Raw genomic sequence first — 24,267 nt, 5'->3', positions numbered from 1 at the left:
CTTTAGACATCTTTGTAACATTTCTAGGTTCTCATAAAGCTTGTATCCTTTCATAATTTTTGGGTTGTTTTCCCAGTGAGATATTTATTAAACACTATTAAAGGAAGAAATTTGTAATTTTGTTTGTTTTAGTGGAAATATTTTTAAAATTTTCAAGTTGAAAGGTAAGCAGTTTTAACTGCAGTTATCTGTACAGGTGAATTTCCAATTTAACATGAAGACAGAGTTTTGTAAAACTTGATTACATTTAATGAATGCTCTGTATAAAGTTATTGCTAAGCAAAATTTGTGTAAATAGATTTTAAAAGTACTCCCATATCAGTTTTATAGCAGCATTGCAAATAAAAAAGAACTCATCATTGATTGTAGAAATCATTTTCATGTTGATGACATCTTACATGATGTGTATGATTTTCTCTCTTTTTTAGGGCAGATGTTATTGAATGCCTGAGTTTGCAAGTTCGGAATGACATTCTAGCAGACAACCGTCATCAGGTCTCCAAGCCATGCCGTCAGCAGCTTCGACAACAGTTATTCCAACGACATGAAAACGTCAAACTGGATCCAAGACTTCAAGAGGGGTGTGAGGGGGATGTCCGAAAATTTTGTAAAAATGTGAAGCGAGGCAGAGGGGCTGTAAGTAACCACATTTTTGTTGGGATGTGTTTGCATCAACTCCTAAAACCTTGTTGGGAAATGAAAGAGGCTTTATATTGTGGAGTGTTCTTCCAATGAGGTGGGATCAAGTTAGTGTTTTCATTCAAGGTTTACGACTGGCATTTATACAGCATGTTTGCCCAGGCTGTTTAAAAAACTGAATACAGTATGCTTAAAATGGTTTGAGGTAAAAATAATATACTCAGTAGAATAATCTGATAAGAATAGTATATATAATGAATGCTGAAACAAATGCAACTGATGCTTGCATATGTAAACCTGTAAGTGTGGGGTTCTTTGTTTTAAGAGTAACTGACCCATCATACTCTGTTCTTTGCATGAGTGAGTTGATTATTTGGCATGTTTTGTCTGCCTCTTGAAAAACCTATACATTATGTACTTTTTGTTAGGAGGTGATCATTTGTGTCTTTGCTCCTGTAGTTAAAGATGGTGATTTTTTCTCATTTATTAGATGGTCTTAAATACAGTACAGGTACATATGATAATGTACTTGAAGTGATTGTTACATTTATACATGAAAAAAATTTTGTTGCAAGTGAAAGCATTCTTTACTCACCTTGTGAGCACTTACTCAGAAATTCTAAGGTATTTAATTAAATAAATTGTAATTGCCTGCTTGTATTACGGAGCAGGTATATGTTATACTAAGTCTTAATTATCCTTCAGAATTTAAAATAATGGTAAAAGGATGTTTCATTGCACTTGTTTGTATATTCGGCAGAATAGGTAGTGGTACTTGTTAATCGACCATCAAAAGTGAATTTTCTTTTAATTTTTGGGCTTATTTTCAAGGTGAGATTGCATACTGAGAATTATTGTAAATTATTTAATATGGTATTGGTATTTTCATTAATACATTTTAAATGAATTAATACAGTACATTATTGCACTTTATATGTACAATTGTCAGTCAATGTATGCAAGTGTGTATAAATATATGTATTGGCTGATGTTAGAATTTGTGTAAAACCAGATTACTTCAGAGTAACATGCTTTTTTAGTTTGTTTAGAGTATGAAAATTTAAAGCATTATCAAGTATACAGTTTGTAATTTCATTACTGTATAGCATCTCTGTACACAGTGATAATATGCAGTTTTATTTAGTCAAAAAATAATTTATGAAAAGAAAAAGAAAAAAAATTTTAACAGCAAAATTATTACAACTCAGCATGAAGATTGCAGCATGTTATTAGGTAACCATTGTTACTTGAAAATTTGAATGACCATTTTTTTTTAGATTTTTTTGTTTTCAGTGTTGCATGAATCTCGTAAACTCATCTGTCATATTCATTGCTAGAGTACTCAAAATCTGGAGAGCAAACTATATTACTTTTATTGAATTAGTCTTAGATTGTGTAAATATCAAGAACCTGCATTATTACAAAAATGCTATTACCCCTATACATAGTCTTGAGGTAAAAATTCTTGTACGCAATTTTTCTTTTAAATTTCTGTGTGACATGCACTTATTTCAGGTGTTGGAGTGTTTGAGGGATCACCGACGTAACTTAACAGGTGTCTGTCACAAACTTATATTCATGAGGGAACAGGAAGAGCACCTGGATCCTGGGACTGATGTTGTTCTTGTTACTGCGTGTAGAAAAATGATTGAACAACATTGTCGTGGTGAAGATTCAGGAAAAATACTTTTTTGTTTAAGGGTGAGTGATTTGGACAAGTGTCGAAGCAAAAAAAGTGCAAATGCTTGTATATTTTTCCTGCTTATGTATGAAAATTGTGACTTACACTGTGTGGTTGGACCTGGCATATTGATGATATTAAGTTTTTGAATTGCAGACACTTATTATTTTTGCTTTTTTATTTATTTTTTGATTCTACCATTCCCTCTGTACAGTGCCAGCTTTGGTACTTTGAGTCACCTGCTGCTATCTGACATAGGAACTTGTCAAAAAGAACATTAGAATGATGCCATTTCATCTTGCTTATGCATTGGATGTAGTCACATTGCTCATTGATATTTAATGAATGATCCATGTGCTTTTCTTGAATTCACAACCTGCAATACCAGAGCAACAGTAAAAGCTGTTATGTATGATGAAAGAAATCTCATCAGAAATCCTGATTTTTCAGTTTATCAATTTACAAAGAAATCATCAGAAATCCTGATTTTTCAGTTTATCAATTTACAAAGTTCTTAAGAAACTGTAATTCATTAAATAAGATGTAATTATTTATTGCATTGGTCCAAAGTCTTTGGACCACCCCTTTGAGTGTTTATCTTCAGCTCAGTAGTTTGGTTAAACCATTTAACCGAGTACCATCTCCTTCATAGTTATAAGAAGCTTCAGCCAATAATGTTCATTTTTCTGTCATCAGTAAATATGTTTTCAATTTGCTGTACTGTATTGTGAAGTGGGAATTCATAATTTGTTTCTGCAGTAGTAAGGAATTGCGTTGTATAGGAGTTGAGGTTTTAATTTTATGCCTATGGGAAATGAATGATTAGGTGAGACTCAGTCTTCATCATATCTTGAAAAAGCTATTTAGCAATTAATGCCTCAGAGAGCCAGGCAATGCCAGTACCTATATGATCAGCTTTTTCAGGTCCTGATTTCTTATTTCATGTGAATTCAGAGTGAGGTATGCACCTCTGAAATGATTCCAATAAAGTCTTCTGGTTCATCTGAATATGTTACTTAGATGTGGATGGAGAAAATAGTTACACTCTGGTGAGAAGGATTGAAACAGAATATAATGCCAAAAAACTAGTTCTTGAGAAAATAATATGGTGAAAAATACAACCAATGATGATAGTTATTACATACTAATTTTGAGGCTTTTCCTAATGATATAGATTGTAGAGATCCATCATCAAAGTTGTGAAGCATTTGGAAGCTCCAGTAAAGCAAAAAGTACAGATTGTTAAACTTTGAGTGATCTATTAAGTTTTACATACATTTACGCCTAGTAAGTAGAACTCAGTGCATTACATTTAAAGGCTTTTTTTTGCAGATGCACAAGGAAGAACTCTCTTTTGATTCAAGGTGTCGCCTTGTAGTTATGCGACGAATGGTGGAACAAACAACAGACTCTCGACTGAATCCTGAACTTCGTAAAGCCTGTAAACAAGATATGGCTAAATTTTGTCTGTCCATTTTTGAAGAACAGCAGCATAGCCAAACAGAGCTTGATCTTAACGGAAAACTTACTGAATGCTTGAAGGTGAGCATAGTTTGTAGTTTCATATTTAAAATTTATGCAGGATCCCTTTGACTCTAGTTGCATTGCTTTCTGCCTCTTAATTTAAGTCTGATCCTGTTGGTTTCTTTTTTGCTTTTATGTAAGTGCTCGAATTTTACTTTGTTCCACTTAAAATTCTCTTTTTAAGAATAAATCTTTCATGCCACCTGTATGTGAGTCTATCGTCATTATTCAATGGAATTGTTCAAATAATTTTATCAGTGAGTGTAACAACACTTTTTGTAGGCTTGGTTTTGATGTCCAGAGAACAGTTTTATTTTCTTTCTATTTAGACAAAGAATATAGTTATTCATACAAAGAATATAGTTATTCATAAAGATATTTTCTTTTTGAAGGAACAACTTCCAGGAAATAAACTTAGCTCAGCTTGCAGACTCCAGGTGACCTCAATGGCACGCTTGGCTGCTCTTGACTACAGATTTGATCCAATACTTATGGCTAAATGTGAAGATGATGTAAGTTACAAAATATTAGTTTTTAAATAGATTTTCATTATAAACTTTGTTAGCAAATTGGGTAAGATATTTCTAGCATTTAGATTTATTAGAGACATAAGAAGATTAAGGTTTTCATATTGGCGATAGGATAATTTATAAATTGTCTTTATACTGTAAATATTTTAGGATTGTATAAGCAGGGCTAGTAATTACACTTCCAGCGTAAATCAGTGAAAAGTGTTTAATGCATTAGGCAATGCCTTATTAGCAGAATATTTAAGAATATACAGTGTACAGTATACATTAATACCTCAGACTTATGTGATTCGAGTTGTGCGAATTCACAGACATGCGAACTTTTCACTGGAACCTAACTAATTGGCATAAGCGATTTTTTCACAGACACACAACATTTGCGAAATCCTCGAGAAACCCAGCAGAAGTGTTTGTGTAATTTTTGGAGTAATTTATAAGTTTTTATGCTTTTATGTGTAAAATCTGTAGGAAAAATGTATTAATTTTATTTTTGTGCATGCAGACATATGATGCAAAGGTAATTACAGCACATACAGTTAGTGTACTTTCACAAGATGTGATAACCATTTGCAAAGTTACTGCACTTTTCAAAGATGTGATACCCCTGCAGAAAGTGTTTGTTTAGTTTTTGAAGTACAGTAACTTATTGTATAAGTTTTCATACTTTAAAATGTAAAATCGTTCTGAAAAATTTGTATTATTTATACTTTTGTACATAAGTGATATAAAGGTAATTTACAGTAAAGTTTACTTTTGTACAAGATGTGATACCCCTGAAGAAGTATTGTTTAATTTTTGAAAAATTTATATTTTTAAGTTTGTACATACAGTAAATGATACAAAGGCAATTTACAGTCAAGTTTACTTTTGTATAAGATGTGCTACCCATTTGCAAAGTTACATACTTTTATACGATGTGATACCCTTGCAAAAGTGTTTGTTTAATATTTATGTAATTTATAAGTTTTTATGATTTTACATGTAAAATCTGTATGAAAAATATGTATTTTTTAAATTTTGTGCATAAATGATACAAATGTTATAATATTATTAATGTGCATATGCATTTCTCTCTCTCTCTCTCTCTCTCTCTCGTTGTTAGTGCACACACACTTTTACAACTTATTATTTCTCTGTATGTCTTTACATAATTTTAAATTGATTGAATGTCCCTGTACCCTCTACATACATTGCGTTTTTTCATTTTATTGAATTGTACCTTCGTTATATGACTTCTGTGAGTGTGAAAAAGAAAATGGCATCCCATAAATTGGGGGTAACATTAGTATACATACGTGACTACTGTAAATGTGCTAGTGTGTGGCAAATACCCATTAGGATGCTGCACTGTATTTTTACGTCAGCTATTTATTTCTTTTTTAAGAGTAATGTATTAAGCTTACTTTTAAATGAAATTAACTTTAATTTCATTTAAAATTAGCTTAATGCTGTACTTTGGGAGTATAATTTGGGAATATAAACTCTAGAAATAAGCATTTATTAGTATTTTTAGTGAATACCAAATTTACACCAATTCTCCTTTAATGCGAGGAGTTCTGGAACCTAACCTTGCGTAAGTTCGAGGTATTACTGCACGTATACTTTCTTATTATCTATGGATATCGGGACTCATTATATTGAATTACCACAAAATACCTATACTGTATCTGAGTCCCATACCTACTTTACAGATGAAAATTCTGTGTCCTGAGCATCTAAACAATGATGGTGTGGGTCACATGGAGGAGTGCCTAAAACTCAGATTTGATGCCAATACACTAAAGCCTGAATGCCAGCTTCATATTGCCCATGTTATTGAAATACAGCGGGCGGACATACATGTGGATCCTGTGCTCAATGCTGTTTGTGGTGTAGATGACAACAAGTATTGCGAGGGGAAAGAAAGAGGATATCGTAAGTTGTACAGTATTCGTGTTACCATTATTTTTAATGTGTTTACATTCTTATATAATCAATGTGCCATCAATCTTTTACCAAGGTTCAACAGACCTGAATGTCCTTTTGTGAAAATTATAAAGAATATTAAAAATAAAGAGAGAAGTAAAACTAGATAGTTTGTCTGCTGTTTAACTAATAGGAAATAATAATGGATGCATACAAAATTAATAAAATGATGATAAAATAGTGGAAATTATGCTCAAACATTATTTTGTTTCAAGCCTAGGTTCTTGAAAATTTCTCATATCTATTTTTAATTATGCTGTCATAGATTTATTATTTCCCAAGTGCTAATAGCATATTTTTTGTTGAAGTCCTTATAGCTTCAGTTATACTTAGATTGGACTAAAAATTAATACTGACAATAACACCCATCTCTGGAACTCTGGTATAACACTGCAAGCACATTAAATAAAAAAAATTAACTTGCTACTTGTGTTGTTTCTTGAATTTTTAGTAATTTCTTAATGATGAAGTATTTAATTTGGTTTACATTTTCAGACTTAGCATGTCTGTATGATGTTTTGGATAGGAATCCAAATGCACTGAAAACTGAATGCAGAGAAAAGTTACGAGAGCGGCGAGAAATGTTCCAAGTGGCTATAAAGGTAATTTGAATATGTTTGCGATTTTCATGGAATAAATTGGTCTTTAGATAATTTTTTGTACAGTATTCTTTCAGTTCATTTGCATACTAGTGTAATTCCTGTTAATGAAGATGTTATTTATTTTCGTAAATTATTAAAGTCTTGGAAACGTACAGCGTGTCATAGAGGCTAATGTAGATAAGAATGTAGAGAGATGTATATATAATATGTTTAACTTATTTTATTATTATTTTAACAGGTTTCAAAGCTCACCTCCCTGGAAGACTTGGTAAGACAAGTATCAATCTCACCAGAGAGAAATTATATAATTCTAAGTCTCATTACCATCATTGGCATCATTTTCATTATTGGGCTTTTCTGTGGGAGATCAACAAGACGGTACAAACTGCTAAAGGACAGATAAAGCTAAGTGAAGCATAGTAGTGATTATATAATGTGTTACTGTAGTGATGATGAAAGTCTTCAAAGGGTTGTCTCATATTGCTTGACATATGCTGTAATATATCATGAAATGAATATTTTAATTTTATAATTTTGCAGTACTGTATTTGCTGTGGATTTTACGGATTTCTTTATTTACATTAATTGAAGCACCCATCATTATTATGACAACTATGGCCAGTGCTGCTAATTTAAGGCATTGCATTTATATAAAATTTTTAGTTAATTTACTTTATATGTGGACAGTAGAAGAAACCGGATTTTACATAGGTATACATCCTGAAGAATAACTAAAACATTTTCAGTGTGTGTGAAAGATTTTCTCTGTGAAAGTAGGAGACATATCAAAATTTTGATGAGTTTCAGTAGGATTTTGCATATTTTATTGTTCTCCCTTGAGAAAACTGATAGATACTTACACCATGAAATTAAGTATGAATACTGTGTGTTTTACTTTTGCACTGCGAGCTCAAGCTCTGGTTGTAATGCTTTCATATGAAAAATATGATTTATTAGCATAGTATGTTTTATATCAAAATGTTGTTTACAGTATTGTTTAGTCAAATTGGGTTGATCGATAAAGAGCTCAAGCACAATTTACGGTTTGATTCCTGACACTTGAGCTTATTAAATAATATTCACTACTTGTTTCTCTTGAAATTTAATTATTTGATTTAACTGTTTTAGTTCTTCCTTTTTATTTTGACCTTGATTTGTATTTTACTATCAGTGAAAACAAAAAGCGGTCTTTCTTAAATTATTGCTGCTGATTTATGAATTTTGGTTCTGTTACTGTATAGTTAGAAGGTTTTGTTATTTAAGAGAAGTTTAAGTGTTTGTGTTCAACTCTCATTGTCACTGCTTGAGAACAAACATACTTCTGATTCCAGATTAGGTTGCATTAATGTTTGTGGCCATGTAAAGTTTTTGCAAAAGGTTTGTAAGAGTCTCGTCCATTATAGAGGGTAAAGATTTGAAATTTAAAAAGTTTTGCAATATAGAGAGCCTAGAAATAAAGTTTTTTTTATTGTAGTGGTATAGTGTAATTTCTGACAGGATGATATACTGTAGTTGGTTTTTGTTCAGTCATTTTGCACAAAGGTTAATATTAGAATATTGTTAGAACAAAATACAGTAATGGGGAAGGATAGGAACCATGTTCTGACATCTTTAGATTAAAGCAAACTTTCACCAATTTTTTCATTCCAAGCATCATTCCTCACTTTTTCTTTAGAAATGTTGATGACTGCTTTTTAAGCGAATTGGACAGCTTTACATGGATAACCTCAAGATGGTCTTATCAGATGTAGATTTTTGAGTTTAAGAGAAGGGGCATGAATTATTAAGCTTCCTCATCTATCTTGAGGGATTTTGAAGCTTATTCCAATTTTGTTGGATAATATCTTATTGGAAAACTTAGTTTGAGTATTGGAAACTTAGTTTGAGTATGTTGAATGATGTCAAAAGATTTAAGGGGAATCACACACACACATTGCAGAATTATACCGATTGTCTCTGGTTACAGTATTCTAAATATTTTTGAAGATATGAAGTTTGAATAAGGAATATATGTAGAAACATTGAGTGATACAATGTAGGACACTGAAGAATTTTAATCAGAAATGCTTTTTCTGTAATTTGATATTTATTTTATATTTTTAAATTTCACTGTGCAACTGAGAATCTGTGGCACCCTAGTTGTGGCTCGTTTGAATTTTCTAAGGAAATTTACAATTTTCAAAGCTTTTGGGAAGGATGAACCCATTGGTCTTGCTCTTATATATTCAGTCAACGCTAGTATTTTATCTTATATCGAAGCAGTTATCACAATTGTAAAATAATGTTCACCTTAGTTTTGTATTTAAGACAAAATGAAATGACTGAATTATAATAAAGAGCAACTGACGCAAGTTATTTTATCTTGTTATAAGATATAGGATAGGGTTTAAGATTCAAATTTTGATATGGAATAAAATATAGGATAAGATGCAAGTTTCAAATCCATTTTAATATGGTTACTAACTGAGCCATATTGTCAGTAAAGCATTAATAGAATTCACATTTTGATGGATATATTTTTTGTGGAGACTGAAAGATATATAAGGGGATGTACAGTTGTGAATAATCTGTTAATGTAAGTATTTTTAATGAGAATATTATTGTTAGATAGTTTTTGGAAAAAATATACTTAAAGCAAGATGAGAATTAAATTTTGTGAAACTGGTGTAAATTGAGAAGAGACGTATTGCGATGAAAGGTGACAAAGGGATTCTTTGCACGTAGGAGTGTTTTCATAGTAATTTGGACTAATTTTCAGTTTTGTCTGGAGTGGGGAATGGTTGAGTAAAATTTTATGCAAAATGAACAAAACTTGAAAAAGACTGCTGTACTGTACTTAAATGCATCAACATGTGAGAAATATAACAGTGTTGGTCCTAGTAGGATATACAAAGTTGTACAGTATTTATGGTGATCTGTAGTGGTTGTGATGGAAGTAGTTTCTTCTTTTGTTAGGGTTGTCTTGCAGGTATGTAGCTAAATTGAAGAAATCAATTTCCCTGCTATTTAGTGATGTTTGTGATTCGTTTTAAGATTTGTGGTTTTTGTGACAAGCAGCATATTGTAGATTATTGTTACAAAAAGAGATTATTTCACATATGGGCCTAGCATTTGAGAAGTTGGTATTTGTAACAATTTACAGTGCTTTTTACAGCACATATTAGATAACTAACTTGTTATGCTGGAAATTTATGTACAGTATAAAGCATTTTTAAATTTAAACTGTTGAAATAGATTTCTTTGGGTTTAAATCATGATTTTTGTCATTTATGGATATTTGATTTTGTTTAACTTTGCTTGGTAAATTAAAATACAGGGTAATCACGTTACAGTATTATTATTATTATATCATTATCATTATTAGAGTCATTATTATTATGTCACCGTGAGGATCCCTTATCAGTGTTTATCTGTAGAGTCATCTGATGCTGGGTTGCTTGGTCAGACAGTCATTGTATATCTGAAAATAAGAATACAGTACTTCCAGAGACCAAATCGGGTAATTCACAGACCTTCTGATGGGAAGAAAATACATACCAAGACAAAATATTAAAGCTTTCCATGTATGAATTGTCAGCATTTTGCATGAACATATGTCCAAAATAATGACTTTAAAAAAATTCTTTGGCCATCTGGATAGAGATGTATTTCCAGCTCACTAAAGCTGTATTAACAATGTTTTCTAGTATCTTGAGATGCCCAAAGTGTGATGATCAATATATAGATCTTTGGATTAGAGCATTTCAAACTTACTGATTTGGTATAACTATGGTGGTACGGTAACATTTGTAAAACACTGATTTCATTAAGTAATTTTTGTCAAGCAATTTTCATATGTTATAAATGCAATCATTGCCTTAAAGGAATGTTCTGCAATGTGTGTGATTGATTTTATGATTTATGAGGTCTGTAATATATAAAGAAACCTATCAGTTATCAAAGTAATTTACAAAATAAGGGAAAATCTGTCCAGTTCAAAGAAAAAGGAATACTATTACTTTAGTTTCCCAGAAGCAGATTTTAAAAATATTTGTGATCAGCATAATGCAATTTTTTTATGTCTACCATAGTGTTATATATTGAAATTATTTTGAATTTTAAACCAGGGATACCATTTACAATGTGCCTTGCATGGCACACTATATATGGTACTGATTGTACTGTGCTGCATCCCTCTATCCCCAGCTGATCTTTATGCCTTTTACTTTTCATCCATTCCCTTTTGTCGATTCATATACAGCTGTCCAGTATTTGAGTTTTAGTTTTCACCTCAGATTTAACAAAATATCCATTGGGAAATCTGTGAGAGTCCAGAAAGGAAAAAAAAATGTGGTCTCATTATAATTTATGATGATAGTGATATTACCAGCTATGAATTATTGTTGAAATTAGTGGCATTGTCAGGTATATTTTATGTGCATAAATGTTTGTCATTTGACTTGTGTAAATAACAGTAAACATAGAAATGGATAAGATATGTATGGTAGCTCTAAATCTAAAGTAAAAGGGGTGCTGCTCACTCTGTGTACCTTGATTGGCACACTGTAGATGATACTAAAGATTATTTGTAGAGTCCCACTGTCCCATAACGTTACCTTGCTCATATTTCCACTTCTCATTCAAGAACAAATTCCCAGACAAGCCCTGTCTGAATACAGAATGAGAATCAGTGGGTTCATTAAATTACTGTACTTTATAATTACCATGGTAATACTAGTAATAATATGTTGATCTGTAAGTGAACATAGATTGTATTGTAAATACTGTGTACAGCTCCCTGGAGCATCTGTGAAGAATCACACAAAGAATGTTAGAACCAAAAGCTTCTGTTGTATAATCCTTCTTTCAGGTGGTATCAGTACAGTTCTTTGCTATGTCTTGTGTAATTGAGTGTTAGGAAGATGAATTGCATTTATTGTAGTTTTTCCTTTGTTTGGATGGTATGGTCACTAGTGTCATAAGTAAGTATAGATAATGAAAGAGCACTTGAGGAATTTTTATATTTGTTTCATCTCTGGTGATGGTCAGCTGAAGGCATCCACAGGTTGCAAAATTTTTGAGGTAGAATAGCTGAAGATATGTTACTGTTTTATCTATTGTGTACCTTTTTCTTGAAAAGTTACTACTTATTGATGTTTTGTTTTTGATTTTTGTTCATTTTCATCTGTAGACTACTCATGTGAGAGAGCTATTTTTAACATTTTCATCTGAATAAATAACTTGTAATTCATCATTTACTATCATCTGTAGTTTCAGCAGCAGATAACTTTAAGAGGTGAGAGTTAATACTGTTTAGTCACAGATCTTTCCACATAAAAAAAACTGATATAATGAACCTTGAGATGTTTGTGAAGTCGAGTTCACACAAATCGCAAAACTGTTTCTTTTATTATGCAGTAACAACTTGGCAGAATGGGATAGACCAAGGGATAGACTGAGAGTTAAATTGTTAGATATAGTAAAAAGAATTAATGTTTGGTAGACAGCCCTTTTATAGGAGGAACTCTTCATCTGTACTATCACTCTCACTACTTTGGTTTGACTTCTGACCATACATCTGCAGTGGTGTTTAACTTCTGACAATATGTTTTTACCTATTTGTACCCTCTCAGACTCCTAGCTGCATGCTAGGATAGGAGGCTTCAGATTGCAACTTCCTAAGTTTAACTTTCAGTAACTAGATGTAGTTCCCTTAGGCGTATGTGAGCTTTTCAGTCGAGAAACATGCCAAGTGCCATTTTTAAAATATAATAAATTAGATTAAAAAATACTTTGGCCCAGGATGGCGCTTGGCCTGTTTCTCGACTGACAGACTCATATATACTATGAAGCATTGTAGCTGCTAAGAGAAAATATACCCTTAACGTAATACTCTGGCTAAAATAACACTGAACATTCACTGGCCACTAATATTCATGATCACCATGAACACAATAAATAAATAATGACTGTCCACAGACTCCGCTTAAGCCAAAATCACTGCTTAATGAAAGGAACTGAGATGAAAAAGTGCTCAAAATAAGAAACTAATATTTATTAATATTTTAGTTTATTGATGAGTTTTGAAAAATTTCAGGAAATTGAAACAACAGTGTCCTAGCCCCTAAACTAACCAAAATCCATTCCAGATGAAGTCATTTGGAATGGGAAACACTAAAAACAAAGAAATTTCAAAATCAACTGGAGTGAAAGCTAAGCAAAATTACTTACGAGTAATGCCCAGAGTTAAGCTTTGTAAGGCAACCTCCCAAAATTTACATTTCAACATAAACACTACTGAACTAATAAAAATGAAACAATGGAACAGAACGAAGCTCTGACATGGGCTAAAGATGATCCTGGGAAACCGATGCTGTTGACTGTGCAAGGTTCCATAGAAGGTGTGGCCGAAGTGATAGTACCAGTAAGAAGGGCAATGCACACACAATGGGAATTTTTCATGTACTTCACTAGGACAGGTTCTTTAAGCATGGGATTTCTCCCTTCAGAAATACATCAGTACATGATTAATGGGGCTTTGATGTATTATAGTAAGACAGTATATTGTTACAGTATTCAAGTAAAATTTTATTATGAACCATTTAGTCATAGAAACAGTATTTTTCAAGTGCACCAGACAATACACCATCAAACAACATAGTAATCAGTTCCCAAAAAATAGTTAGGTATTCACTAATTCTTCTAGACATGTAGTTTTAATAAGAATGGAAAATATGCTACCTTAAGGTGTTGTACCAGGTAAGCACTAAAAACATGTGTAAATAGCCTAAATTTTCCTAAAAACTAACAAGAGCAGAAGTGAACCTCTTAAATTTTGAAACTACTTAAGATTTGTAGTAGTACTGTACAAAATTTACAACGGAAGACTGGAGTTTTCCCACTGATAGCAGAGTAGTATTTCTCCTGGTAAAGAATATTTTCTTTGTGATGACTACATAGCTGTCTTCATTTGCTGAGTCACACTTACTTGAATTCCGCCACCATCAGTGGCAGGTAGGAAGAAGGGGATATATCTGCAAGCAGATTCTTTCAGCTTCCCGGAGTTATGATACTGATGGCTGTTGGTTGCCACTAATCTGAAAGGCTCTTTTGGGGGAAACAGAGAGCAAGAAACATTCGGAAGGACACAGGTTAATTCAAATACCACCTGGTAAACTTTATTTGGGATATTAAGCAATAAAAGCGAGAGATCAGGCAAGGTAGAGTTCCTACTTCCAGGGATGTTTTACTCTTTTCTAGCTACTACTACATGTTATATAACTTGTTCTACCATTTGAAACTTGGTCTACCATCTCTGACAAAATGTATTGTCATTAGTGAAACCAACAGTTTTGTAATGTTCGAGATTAAAACTAAAAAGATCAGTATTTTTGTTGTACAAGTATGTATGTAATTGAAAAATTACTGCTGTAATGAAGAAATTTTTTTCATAATTGTTTTTCAGCTCATTTTATTTTTCTCTAAATGTATGGGATGATTTTCTAATGGAGGTGATATATGTGTAACACTTTTTTATTATTTGATAATGGTACTGAATACTTCTTAGTCATTCTTTTAGTGTTTGCACCATATTTATATTTTGCACGTGTGTATTTGGTGCTCAGTATGTTGTTTTTGTTGGTTGGTAGTTTACAATATTCATTATGCACATGTTTCAAAATGACGGTTTCTTCATTGCATTTGTGAGGAGTAGGCCTGCATTCGCGAGAGCTCGGAAAATTGTCTTACATCATGAAGTAAAGTGGAAGGGTCAGTGAGGAAATTTACCCACAGTAGGTATGGAGGTGGAGCCCACCAGACTGTGATTCTTATTAAAAGTTTGGGGGGTTCTGTAAATACTTTATTACCTTACATAATTCCTGGGTTTATATTTCATTTTTATGGTCAGATTTCAAAAATTTAAGAGGAGAAAGATAAAATCGAGCACTAGGTGCAAATTAATTTATTGCCAGTACTGTATTACTTGTGTTTTTACAATAAGTTAAATAATCTTGCAATGAAAATTTTTCCCTTTAATCAGATAAATTGCCTGTGCCTCTTATCCATTTTTTCATTTTTAGTGACTCCCCCCTTCCAGTGATGTTTATTTGCAAGTTCTTGTCATGTGTGGCCCTTAAATACATTAGTTTGTTTTGGTTATCTTTAAAGCAGTCCACTTGAATTTGGGTCATTGTGTAGCCTTCCCATTTTTTCTTAATTATTTTGGAAAGTTGGGTTAAAAGCACTTTTTTCTCTGCACGATTTTTTTATTCTTGTACCTTGACAAAGGAAATTGTTGATTGTCCTGGAAGATCTGGTTAATTTGCTTAGATTTGGTATAGGTACATTTATAGCATGTTTTGTGAAGCATACTGTTTCACGTTTTTATGCATTGTTGTGTTTCACTGTTGTACAATTATTTATTGAACTAAATCCAGCGTATAATTAAATTACAGTATTTACTTATGGCAAGCCATTTTCAGAATGCTTTGGGTAATGATCATCATTTATTGCTTGGGTGTCCGATACAGTTTGATATTTCTTTTTACAATAAACCTGTTGATGATAAATATCTTTTATTAATTATCCTTAATTTTGAAACATTAATAACTGGTGCAATGATGCTGGATATTGGTAGTTTTAGGTTGTTACTAGTGAAACAAAAGAGACCCTAACTCCTAGCCTTTATGGTGGGTGGGGTTTTGGGATGTCAAATCTGACTTTAAATGTGACTTTTACTGCTATATTTGAATTTTTTGACTAAGTGTCTTTTATGTAAGCAATGAGGTAAATTTGGATATGCACACACACTATGTCACAATAAGGGAGTGTATATTGTTGGCTAAGCCAAATGTCATTCCAGAGTCCTACATTAATGTTATGTTCTTAAAACTAAGACTTTAAATTTTTTAAAGTTATAGTAATCAAATACAATTAACCTTATTAAAACAATAAACTATCTCTACCTGACAATGTTTTTGTACGCATAGCAGAACTGTGCAATTTGGTCTCCACTTAACAATGTTTAATATGTGCCACAACAGAAATTTATTAGTACATTCTTTGGGTGTAAGAGTGCTATACAAACCCTTCAAAACTATTGGCCATAGAGATTACCTCCCACAAGAATTTAAGTTTTCATTATGTATACTGTATGTGATATTCATGTAAATATTGAAAATCATGGATTCCTGTTCATGTGTACACTGGTGGAAATGAAAAGGCCAATAAAGTAGCTGGAGCTGCAACTCGCATGTTTTAAAAATTACATCATCCAATTCTCAACAGTTAAGGATTCTGATGGCATAAAAAAGTCATCTGTAGAAAAATGGACAACTTCATTAACTGTTAGGTATACGAAAAGGTTGCATTATACCTCCATGGTCATGTCAGTTTAGTATTTCTGTGACTGAAGTGATGCATAAGGTAGGAGAGACTTAATGGTGTAAGTGCAAAAATAGGTTATGAAAAATTGGTCCTATCTGAGGTGTGAAGTAGCTGATGTTTCCACTATGTAATTTCGGATGGTGAAGAGAAGCTGCAATGTTAAGTGTTTGTAAGAGGAAGTTAAAAGCAAGCTCCATGAATAAGGTTATGAGTCAGGGTTTCCAGTTAACCTGGAACATGAAGCTGTGGTGTTTAGATCAGATTTAGGAAAAATAAAAAATGTTCTTACAGGTTTTTGGAGGTAATTTAATAGGTGAAGGTTAGGTGAGAGAGCACCATGACAATGAAGAGCCATGGAAGTCAAAGTTGCAATAAATGAAGGAATTGCTGAGTCACCTTTAAGGAGGTGAAATGTGGATGTTGAATGTGAATCACAAGAAAATATGCCAAATTTTGAAGTAATTTTTTCTAGGCATACAAACTATTGTCTTTCATATATGGAATATCATTCTGTGCATGAGCTGGACCGACTGTGTATTGACTAAACAAGGGCACAGTACTCATGTGAAGAATGGGGAGAGGGATGCCCATCCTCACCCAACCAACGTTACCCATTGTCCTTTCCGCTAGATTCAGAACGAAAAACCAAAGGGATAAGAAACGCAGCAGGGTCGATGAAGTGTGTTGCCTCCAATATGAAAGGTTATCATTTGTATACCTAGGAAAAATACAAATTACTTTAAAAATCTGACATTTCCTCCTATGGGGATACCATTATCCCTTTCACTACTAAGGGGAGAGTAGAACCTGCAGATAGGGCTCAGCACCTTCGTAAGCAGAGCAGTGTGTTACCATGCAGAGAAAAGGCACCAGTGCCGCTCTATTGACACTGACCCTGAGGGCAGAGTGAAGCTGTTCCACTGGCATTGCCAGCTGTGCTTCTCTCCATCCTTTGTCTGCATGTTACAGAATGGAATCACATCTGACTAATCCTAAGGAACTCTGTCACTCTCCATGGAGCAGAAAACCACTGGTTAGCAGATTTTGTTATGGAAGAAAGAACCACTCTTGTTATAGAATGGGAGACAAGGGCTAGCATTCTAGATTAATAGAACAGAGGCTTGTAGTGTCACTTTACCTATACTCACTGAGAGGGAATGGGTCAGTGAACATACCACCTCTTCTCCCAGGAGCTGCACACTTTAGCCAAAGCACTGAAATGAGCCACAAGATACATGGATTGTTCATGTTAATAACACTACTTGTTGAGCCACCATCACAAGCCTAAACAAAAATGTGTCGAGGGCCCTCGATTACAATGAGGTGAAGGTAGTCTGACAGCACCAGACTGCTACCCTCATTACCTGTTTGACTAAGAAGTTCTTCTGGAAGGTGAGAGATGGTCCAACACCCCAAATGTTGTGAGCTCATGGGTGGGTTGGAGGGTTCTCTGCACTATCGGGGGACTCATAGGTTTTTGAGATTACACCCCATGGCCAGAAGTAGATGGTGTTTGGATACCTCATTCTTGTAACATCCCAAACTCATGAAAAGGCACTTGCACTCTGGTTTGAGGTTCTTCATCCTTCTCAAGTAATATTTAGGGCATGAACCAGGCATAGCAACATTTCAACTGGCTCTCCAATGAATTATCAAAGGGAGAGAACTGAGACAGACTCAAACCTTGGGTCTGGGCCTGAGGTTTTTGCATCTTGGTCACAAAGCCATAAGAAAGGGTTCCTAGACAACTCTTTCTAGCTCTAAGCGGTACTAATGAAAAGACAACACATCAAATCCTGGAACTGGATTAAGCACAGGCCAGCGAAACAGTATCTCATCCAGATCTCAACCTTAGATTTGGAGGGAAGAATTGACGAAACTCTCAATCTCTCATCAAAAGGGATGAGACAAAGACTGGTCTGAATTGCCGCTTCAGTAATGGCAGATTTAAGGAGGGGGGATCTGGTCACGTGCGCCCCTTATGGATATGAATAACAGAACATTGTTTTCTTTCAATAAATATAGGTTGCATTACCTGTGTCATCAGCAACAGCAGAATGAATGTTTTCTTCACAAAATTTCATTAAGTCATACAGGAGAGTAACAATGGGCTCTGAAAGGTTGAATGGTCTTGCAAAGCTTCATATTCACCAAAGTATTTCAGATGACATATAATTTCATTGAATCTGTTATCAATATCTTCTCCACAAGATCTTCCCGCAGGTTGGAATTTATTTTGTAGGTAGAATAATGTGTAAATCTCAAAAGCTATAATTAAATTTTGATAGTGTGTACCCACTGCACACAAGTAAAATATTGACGGAAACACTGAAAATAAAATTATATAATTTGTTTTTTCTTTATGCATGTATTTAATGCTTGCATTTGCCAAAGCAACTTCACCTGCTACTTGTTTGTAAGCTACAGCTGTTGGAAACAATGTAACAATCTTCACAACCATAATCTCTCTCTCTCTCTCTCTCTCTCTCTCTCTCTCTCTCTCTCTCTCTCTCTCTCTCTCTCTCTCTCTCTCTCTCTCTCTCTCTCTCTCTCAGTGCATACAATATATATGTGCATATGATGTAAATTATGTAAATTATGTATATATATATATATATATATATATATATATATATATATATATATATATATATATATATATATATATATATATATATATATATATATATATATGTGTGTGTGTGTGTGTGTGTGTGTGCATAATATATAAATACTGATGTATACGTACCATATGTGTGCATGTTACATAATTATATACGGTATATGATAATCCTAAGTGGGGCCCCCAATGAAAGATTTCTAGATCCGCCATTGCACTTCAGTGCCAAATATGACACTGAAATTAACGCAAAAATTTTGTACAATCGGTATGAGAACCTCATGGTAACAGCAGACCTAAGACATCTGCTAAGACTGAGAGGGCTGTTCCTGTAGGTACAAGAATCACTTATGAGGCCATCTAAAAGGGACTCATGCTGCCAAGTGTAGTAAGCTTAGGCACTTTACCTGTTGCATGGGGAAAAGGTTGGACTTCACTTAACTGATCGCAAATCTCCATCTCTGAAGAAAATGTGAGAAGTTGATCAATACACATAGGAGTCACATCCTTAATAGTGCTATAACTCTCTAACTTTAGGGCATCACAATAAGTGAATACCCTTAATGGAGCCCAAGCTGAGCTAAAGGTGGAATTTATGTTATACATATTCCTGGAAAAAGGTTGTTGCCAGTCCAAAAGAGCATCGTGAATTGGTAGACAATCCCACCTCAGGCAAAGTTGAGGTAGTACCCAGACTTACGATGAATGGGTACTTGAAAGTAACTGCACTTTAGTTCTCATGAGAGTAAGAACAACCTTCTTTATTAGAAGTAATTTAGCCACACTAATCAAAAAGACTAGTAAAAACAGGTTTGACACACAAACTTGGGAGAGAAGAGGTCAAATATCAGTCTCTACAACCTCTGGTCGTGTTTCCTATTGAACTTCACCATTAGACCGGGAAAGTGGTATTAAAGGACTTTTAATGCTTTTCTCCAGGATTGCTTCCACATTTGTCGATAGACTGAGGCATATGCAAAGTCAGAGAAAGAAGAGAAATTTGTTCATTGTATTGAGGAAGGGAGGACAAAGTCCTAATGCAGAAGCCTCTAGCTGTTCCAAAATACTGTAAAGAAAACTTTTCTGGCCCCCTGCACCTGCCATTACAAGCGAGAGAGGTTACTCTCCATCATGGCATGGGAGGAGGGGAATAGCCACTCATGGTTAATCCCCTCCCTCCTTCCCCTCTACTCCAAATCTGGCATGCCAGAAGTTCATGACGACAAGTTATTCTCTATTTTACTCAGAAAGAGCGAACATCTCGAGCACAGAAATGATGCAGGTTCAATCCAAACACTTTTTGAAGAAGGCTGCGAAGAACCTTCCCCACTTCCACTGCAAAACCAATTCTTACACCAGATATGCAATAAGCGAAAGGGGCCCTACACTGAGTGGTTCATGTACAACTCTTTCTGTGTGACCTCGAGGAGTCACTCTGCTCACTTGACCACCATGATCGTCCAACAGTGGATGGATCAAGAAAGCAATATACCTTGCTGCCAGTGGTAAAACCCAATCCACAGACCGGGTATGTGACTAACAAACAGGCCACACAAACCCCAAAACTCTCCGTGTGACTCAAAGAGCTGCAGTGAGAGGATAAGACAACCTGTTGGGACCTAGTTATTCACAAATTTTCTTTGGACCTTGTGGGGCAACAAGCGAATGAGCTGAAAAACCTTGACTGGATGTGAGTCCAAGAGTTCACTGAGAGACGAGACGGGAGCGGACCCCGAGTATAATTGGATTGGCACCTTAATGCCCACCCTACCTGGGGAAAGCCAATCACTGCCAGTGAAGTTGCACTCCTGTCCTCCCCCAAGGGGGAGAGCACAGGGAAGAAACCTATCAAGACTTTTTACATAAGGACTAGACTTTCATATCTCAATGCCTGCTGCACAGGAAAAGAAAGCTGGGTTAAGGTGAAGGTGTCTCGTATGTTCTTCGTCGAGACAAGAGCCAACAAAAAGTACAAAAGCACTAAATAAAACACAACACTAGCACTTTCAGGACATAAAGGCAACAATCACATGTGAAAGCACTTAGAACTGATAAATCACAAAAAGGCACAAGATTCACGCAAAGGAAACAGTCAGCACAGGTGAAAAGACTGAACACAAGAAAGGGTGGATGAAAATGGGCATCCCTTTTCCCCGATCTCCATACGGGTACCACCCTTGTTTAGTCAGTAAACATCTGGTCCAGCGGACGTACGGAAGGACACTCCACATATGGAAGGTGAAACAATGGAGTGCTGCTAGGAATGCAGCGAGGCCTTTTGACTTGTCGTCCTTTACTTATCAGTAAAAGACGACAAGTCGAAAGGCCTTGCAGCATTCCATTGCTTCTCTTTCCTTCATGGATTTTGTCTTTATTTATATATTCATCACGTTCCATATTTTCGTGATTCAGTTACACATATGCAAGGTGTAGTGTTTTTATCCCCACAGGAACAAACTAGAAGTTGAGGTGAATCATTTACACAATATATGTGGGCAAAGAAGAAAAGAAGACTGAAAGTGTAGAGATGCGAACTGGTAAAAAAGGTTAGTGTAGATGTAAAAATGCATCAGACTAGTTTACGGTGGTTTGGGCAAGTCAAGAATGGACAACATTCGGAAGTGTTGGGAAGGAGGGGGAGACTGAACCACTGGAGTTCAGGCACACTGCAAGAAATCGGTATATATGAGAGGAAGGGCATCAATACCCAGGGAGTGAGGGGTTATGTGTAAGATATGGAGGTGAGTGACGCATGCGTATTCAGAGGTCAATGCGAGTCTTTTGGTTGGTATATGGGGCTAATGCTGAAGTTTTTTGCTATTGTATGTATCCTGTATTTAGCAAGTAAAGGATGAATTTGGCTATATCTACCCATCTATGTGCAACATTTCATACAATCGCAACCTGACGCCATTATATATCAGTGCACTTGTATCATTACATGTGGACAGTAAAAAAAAATATAAAGTTATCAAGCCTTAGATATAACACTAAGTTTAACGTTAACGCTAACTGGTGGTCTGGAGTAGCGTGATTTGCGTTTCACATCTGAAACCAAGCGTGAATTTCCGCCGTTTAATTGCACCACAGTATATTGAACGGAAAGGATCTCTTCAATATCTCTTCAATGAAATAGGTGCTTAATCATGCTAGATGTAACTGGATTCAAGCCCCCTTTATGAAGCTGTTGTGCAATATCGCAAAAATGAGTCTTCATTTTACTATTGTGTTTAGTATTTTGGACACAATCATGACACCCGGCGGATTCGTTTATATCCCAATGACACTGATAATTTCATTCTCCCATACAAACACATTCAGTGGAAATGCCGCTATTATTCGCAGAGCTCAGTGTTTGGAAATGGGAACTGTAGTCAGGTTAGTGCATCCACTCGGAACCGTAAACAATAATCCTGAAAAGTATCGCTCATAAACTATCACTGGTATAGTAAGGCCTACGGATTAACAGCACTGGTTTGATGTTTATCACACGAATCCCGCAGAATAAATCTCTCATTCACATTGGGTTTCCTTCTAATTAAAGTCAATGAGTTCGTTCGTTCATTCTAACTCTTTGTCTCTCGTCAAGATTGCAAACTTAAATCACAGCAAAGAATTCTTGAAAATCCACATTGGTAAAATTTGAATTTGTACTGTTGAAGAAGTGGAGAAACCGTGTGACTTTAAGGGGCATTCTGATCAGGAAATAAGTAGAAAATGATAATACATGGCACTAGAAGTGGAGGAGATGAGAAAACATCCTTCGATAATGGTTCTGGTGATGAATATCAGATGCTCAGTTGTTACATATTTATGGACACAATTAAAAACAAATAAGAAGTAAACCAATCAATTGTCTGCACGCAGTGTACTTGTAACACTCGGGTCAAACCAAATCGCCGTTATTGTATGAGTCATGAGTTTACATACGTACACACATACATAAATACATACAACTATACATTAAATACAATAAGAGAGGAAATATAAATGTTCGAGGAAAATTTGATAATCACGTGCTCATGTGTGTTCTTGACAAGGCATTTGTAATTCAAGTAAGTGGCAAATTCATCCTTATTATCTATCATAGTATTTAAGGTATATGCAAATACTAACTTTACTTGCAATATTGAAACGTTTACGTGCTTTTTCTTACTAGTAAGCCTTGTGTGTGTGTGTGTGTGTGTGTGGTTATTGAACTGATAAAAATGTAATCTTTTTGTCATGTTAGAATAATATAGAGATATTTATTCAAAATACAGAAGAACACATGAAAAATTCTCTGGAAAATTGATAAACGTTTTAATAATAAAAAAATGTGAATATGCACCGAGAGATTAAAATGTTGGTCAAAGAATGAATAAGAACATTTATCATATATATTTGGTGAATATGCAGTTGTTTGGTAATTATTTTGATCAAGCATTTGGGAAATATTGATGTTGCATTTTTCAAGGCATTTTGTCTTTAATAAAAGTGCCCAGAAAGAGCTAAAAAAAAAGGTGTTGCGAAAGGAACTTTAGTTCAAGAATTTACTGACTGAATATTTTTTGGTGAAAAGGGCCCGAATGAAGGATAACACATGAAAGTCTAGGGATTAATATAGTTTACAGTTCACGGACGGAGTACCGTAATGAATCTACAATCGAGGAAAAATATTATCGGCTGCGCAAGGAGAAAAACTCTGAAGTATTTTATGCCACGAGAACCACGGAGTAAGGAAGGAGACGAGACCACAAATTGATTCTGTTGTGTAGTCGGGGAAGAAAAAAAAAAATAATCGAATCAGGAAGAAGGCACAATTTCATATGCAGATCTTTGAGTGTTGTGTAATCTTGAAACTTACTCAATGGGCCATTGTTATTTATCATAATACGCAAACCGGACAACAGCCCTCTACTAAACAGAAGCACAGATCATGTGCGTAACTGACTATTTTGTTAAACACATTTTCCTTGGTCGACCATAATTCTGAGACTGTCGGAGGCACTAGGCAAGTGGGAGAAATCAGGATTAATCCTGGGAGAAATACGGTCTAGGTATATCTCGCACCGATGGATAAACACTAACGTCCTGACGATGACCTAACCACATAAAAAGACTTCATTTGAAAAAAAAACCACGTTAAAAGAAGAAGAAGAATTATCGGGTAAATTGACTTCAAATTAATATATAATTTAGATTTAAATACGCGTGTTGTTAGGGGAAAAGAACCAAAATGAATTTTCAAAAGAATAAAGAAAAAACTAAAATTAAATTTACAGGTCCCGATAAAGAAATACCGAAAAGCTGATTCGTAGTCTAAAAAAATGAGATTTAGGTTACTCCCAACCCCCCCAA

The 24,267-nt window shown here is 34.5% G+C and overlaps 2 protein-coding genes across 2 annotated transcripts in view; one reads left to right on the top strand and one right to left on the bottom strand.

The window, feature by feature from the left end:
- The window catches only part of Glg1 (golgi glycoprotein 1), a 35,992-nt gene extending 27,419 nt beyond the window's left edge, over positions 1-8,573 (top strand). The window contains exons 14-20 of the mRNA XM_067130298.1: positions 429-636; positions 2,155-2,340; positions 3,653-3,862; positions 4,237-4,356; positions 6,066-6,288; positions 6,835-6,941; positions 7,180-8,573. Coding sequence (XP_066986399.1) covers positions 429-636; positions 2,155-2,340; positions 3,653-3,862; positions 4,237-4,356; positions 6,066-6,288; positions 6,835-6,941; positions 7,180-7,344 — 1,219 coding nt within the window. The 3' untranslated portion in view covers positions 7,345-8,573. The remainder of the gene's footprint in view (positions 1-428; positions 637-2,154; positions 2,341-3,652; positions 3,863-4,236; positions 4,357-6,065; positions 6,289-6,834; positions 6,942-7,179) is intronic.
- LOC136854117 (armadillo repeat-containing protein 8-like) overlaps positions 1-24,267 on the bottom strand; it is a 294,260-nt gene that overhangs the window by 142,873 nt on the left and 127,120 nt on the right. The window lies entirely within an intron of this gene.

Source organism: Macrobrachium rosenbergii, chromosome 28 (assembly GCF_040412425.1).
Source record: "Macrobrachium rosenbergii isolate ZJJX-2024 chromosome 28, ASM4041242v1, whole genome shotgun sequence".
Lineage (NCBI taxonomy): Eukaryota > Metazoa > Arthropoda > Malacostraca > Decapoda > Palaemonidae > Macrobrachium > Macrobrachium rosenbergii.
The sequence above is the reverse complement of the archived record's forward strand: the minus strand, read 5'-3'. Positions and strand labels throughout refer to the sequence as shown.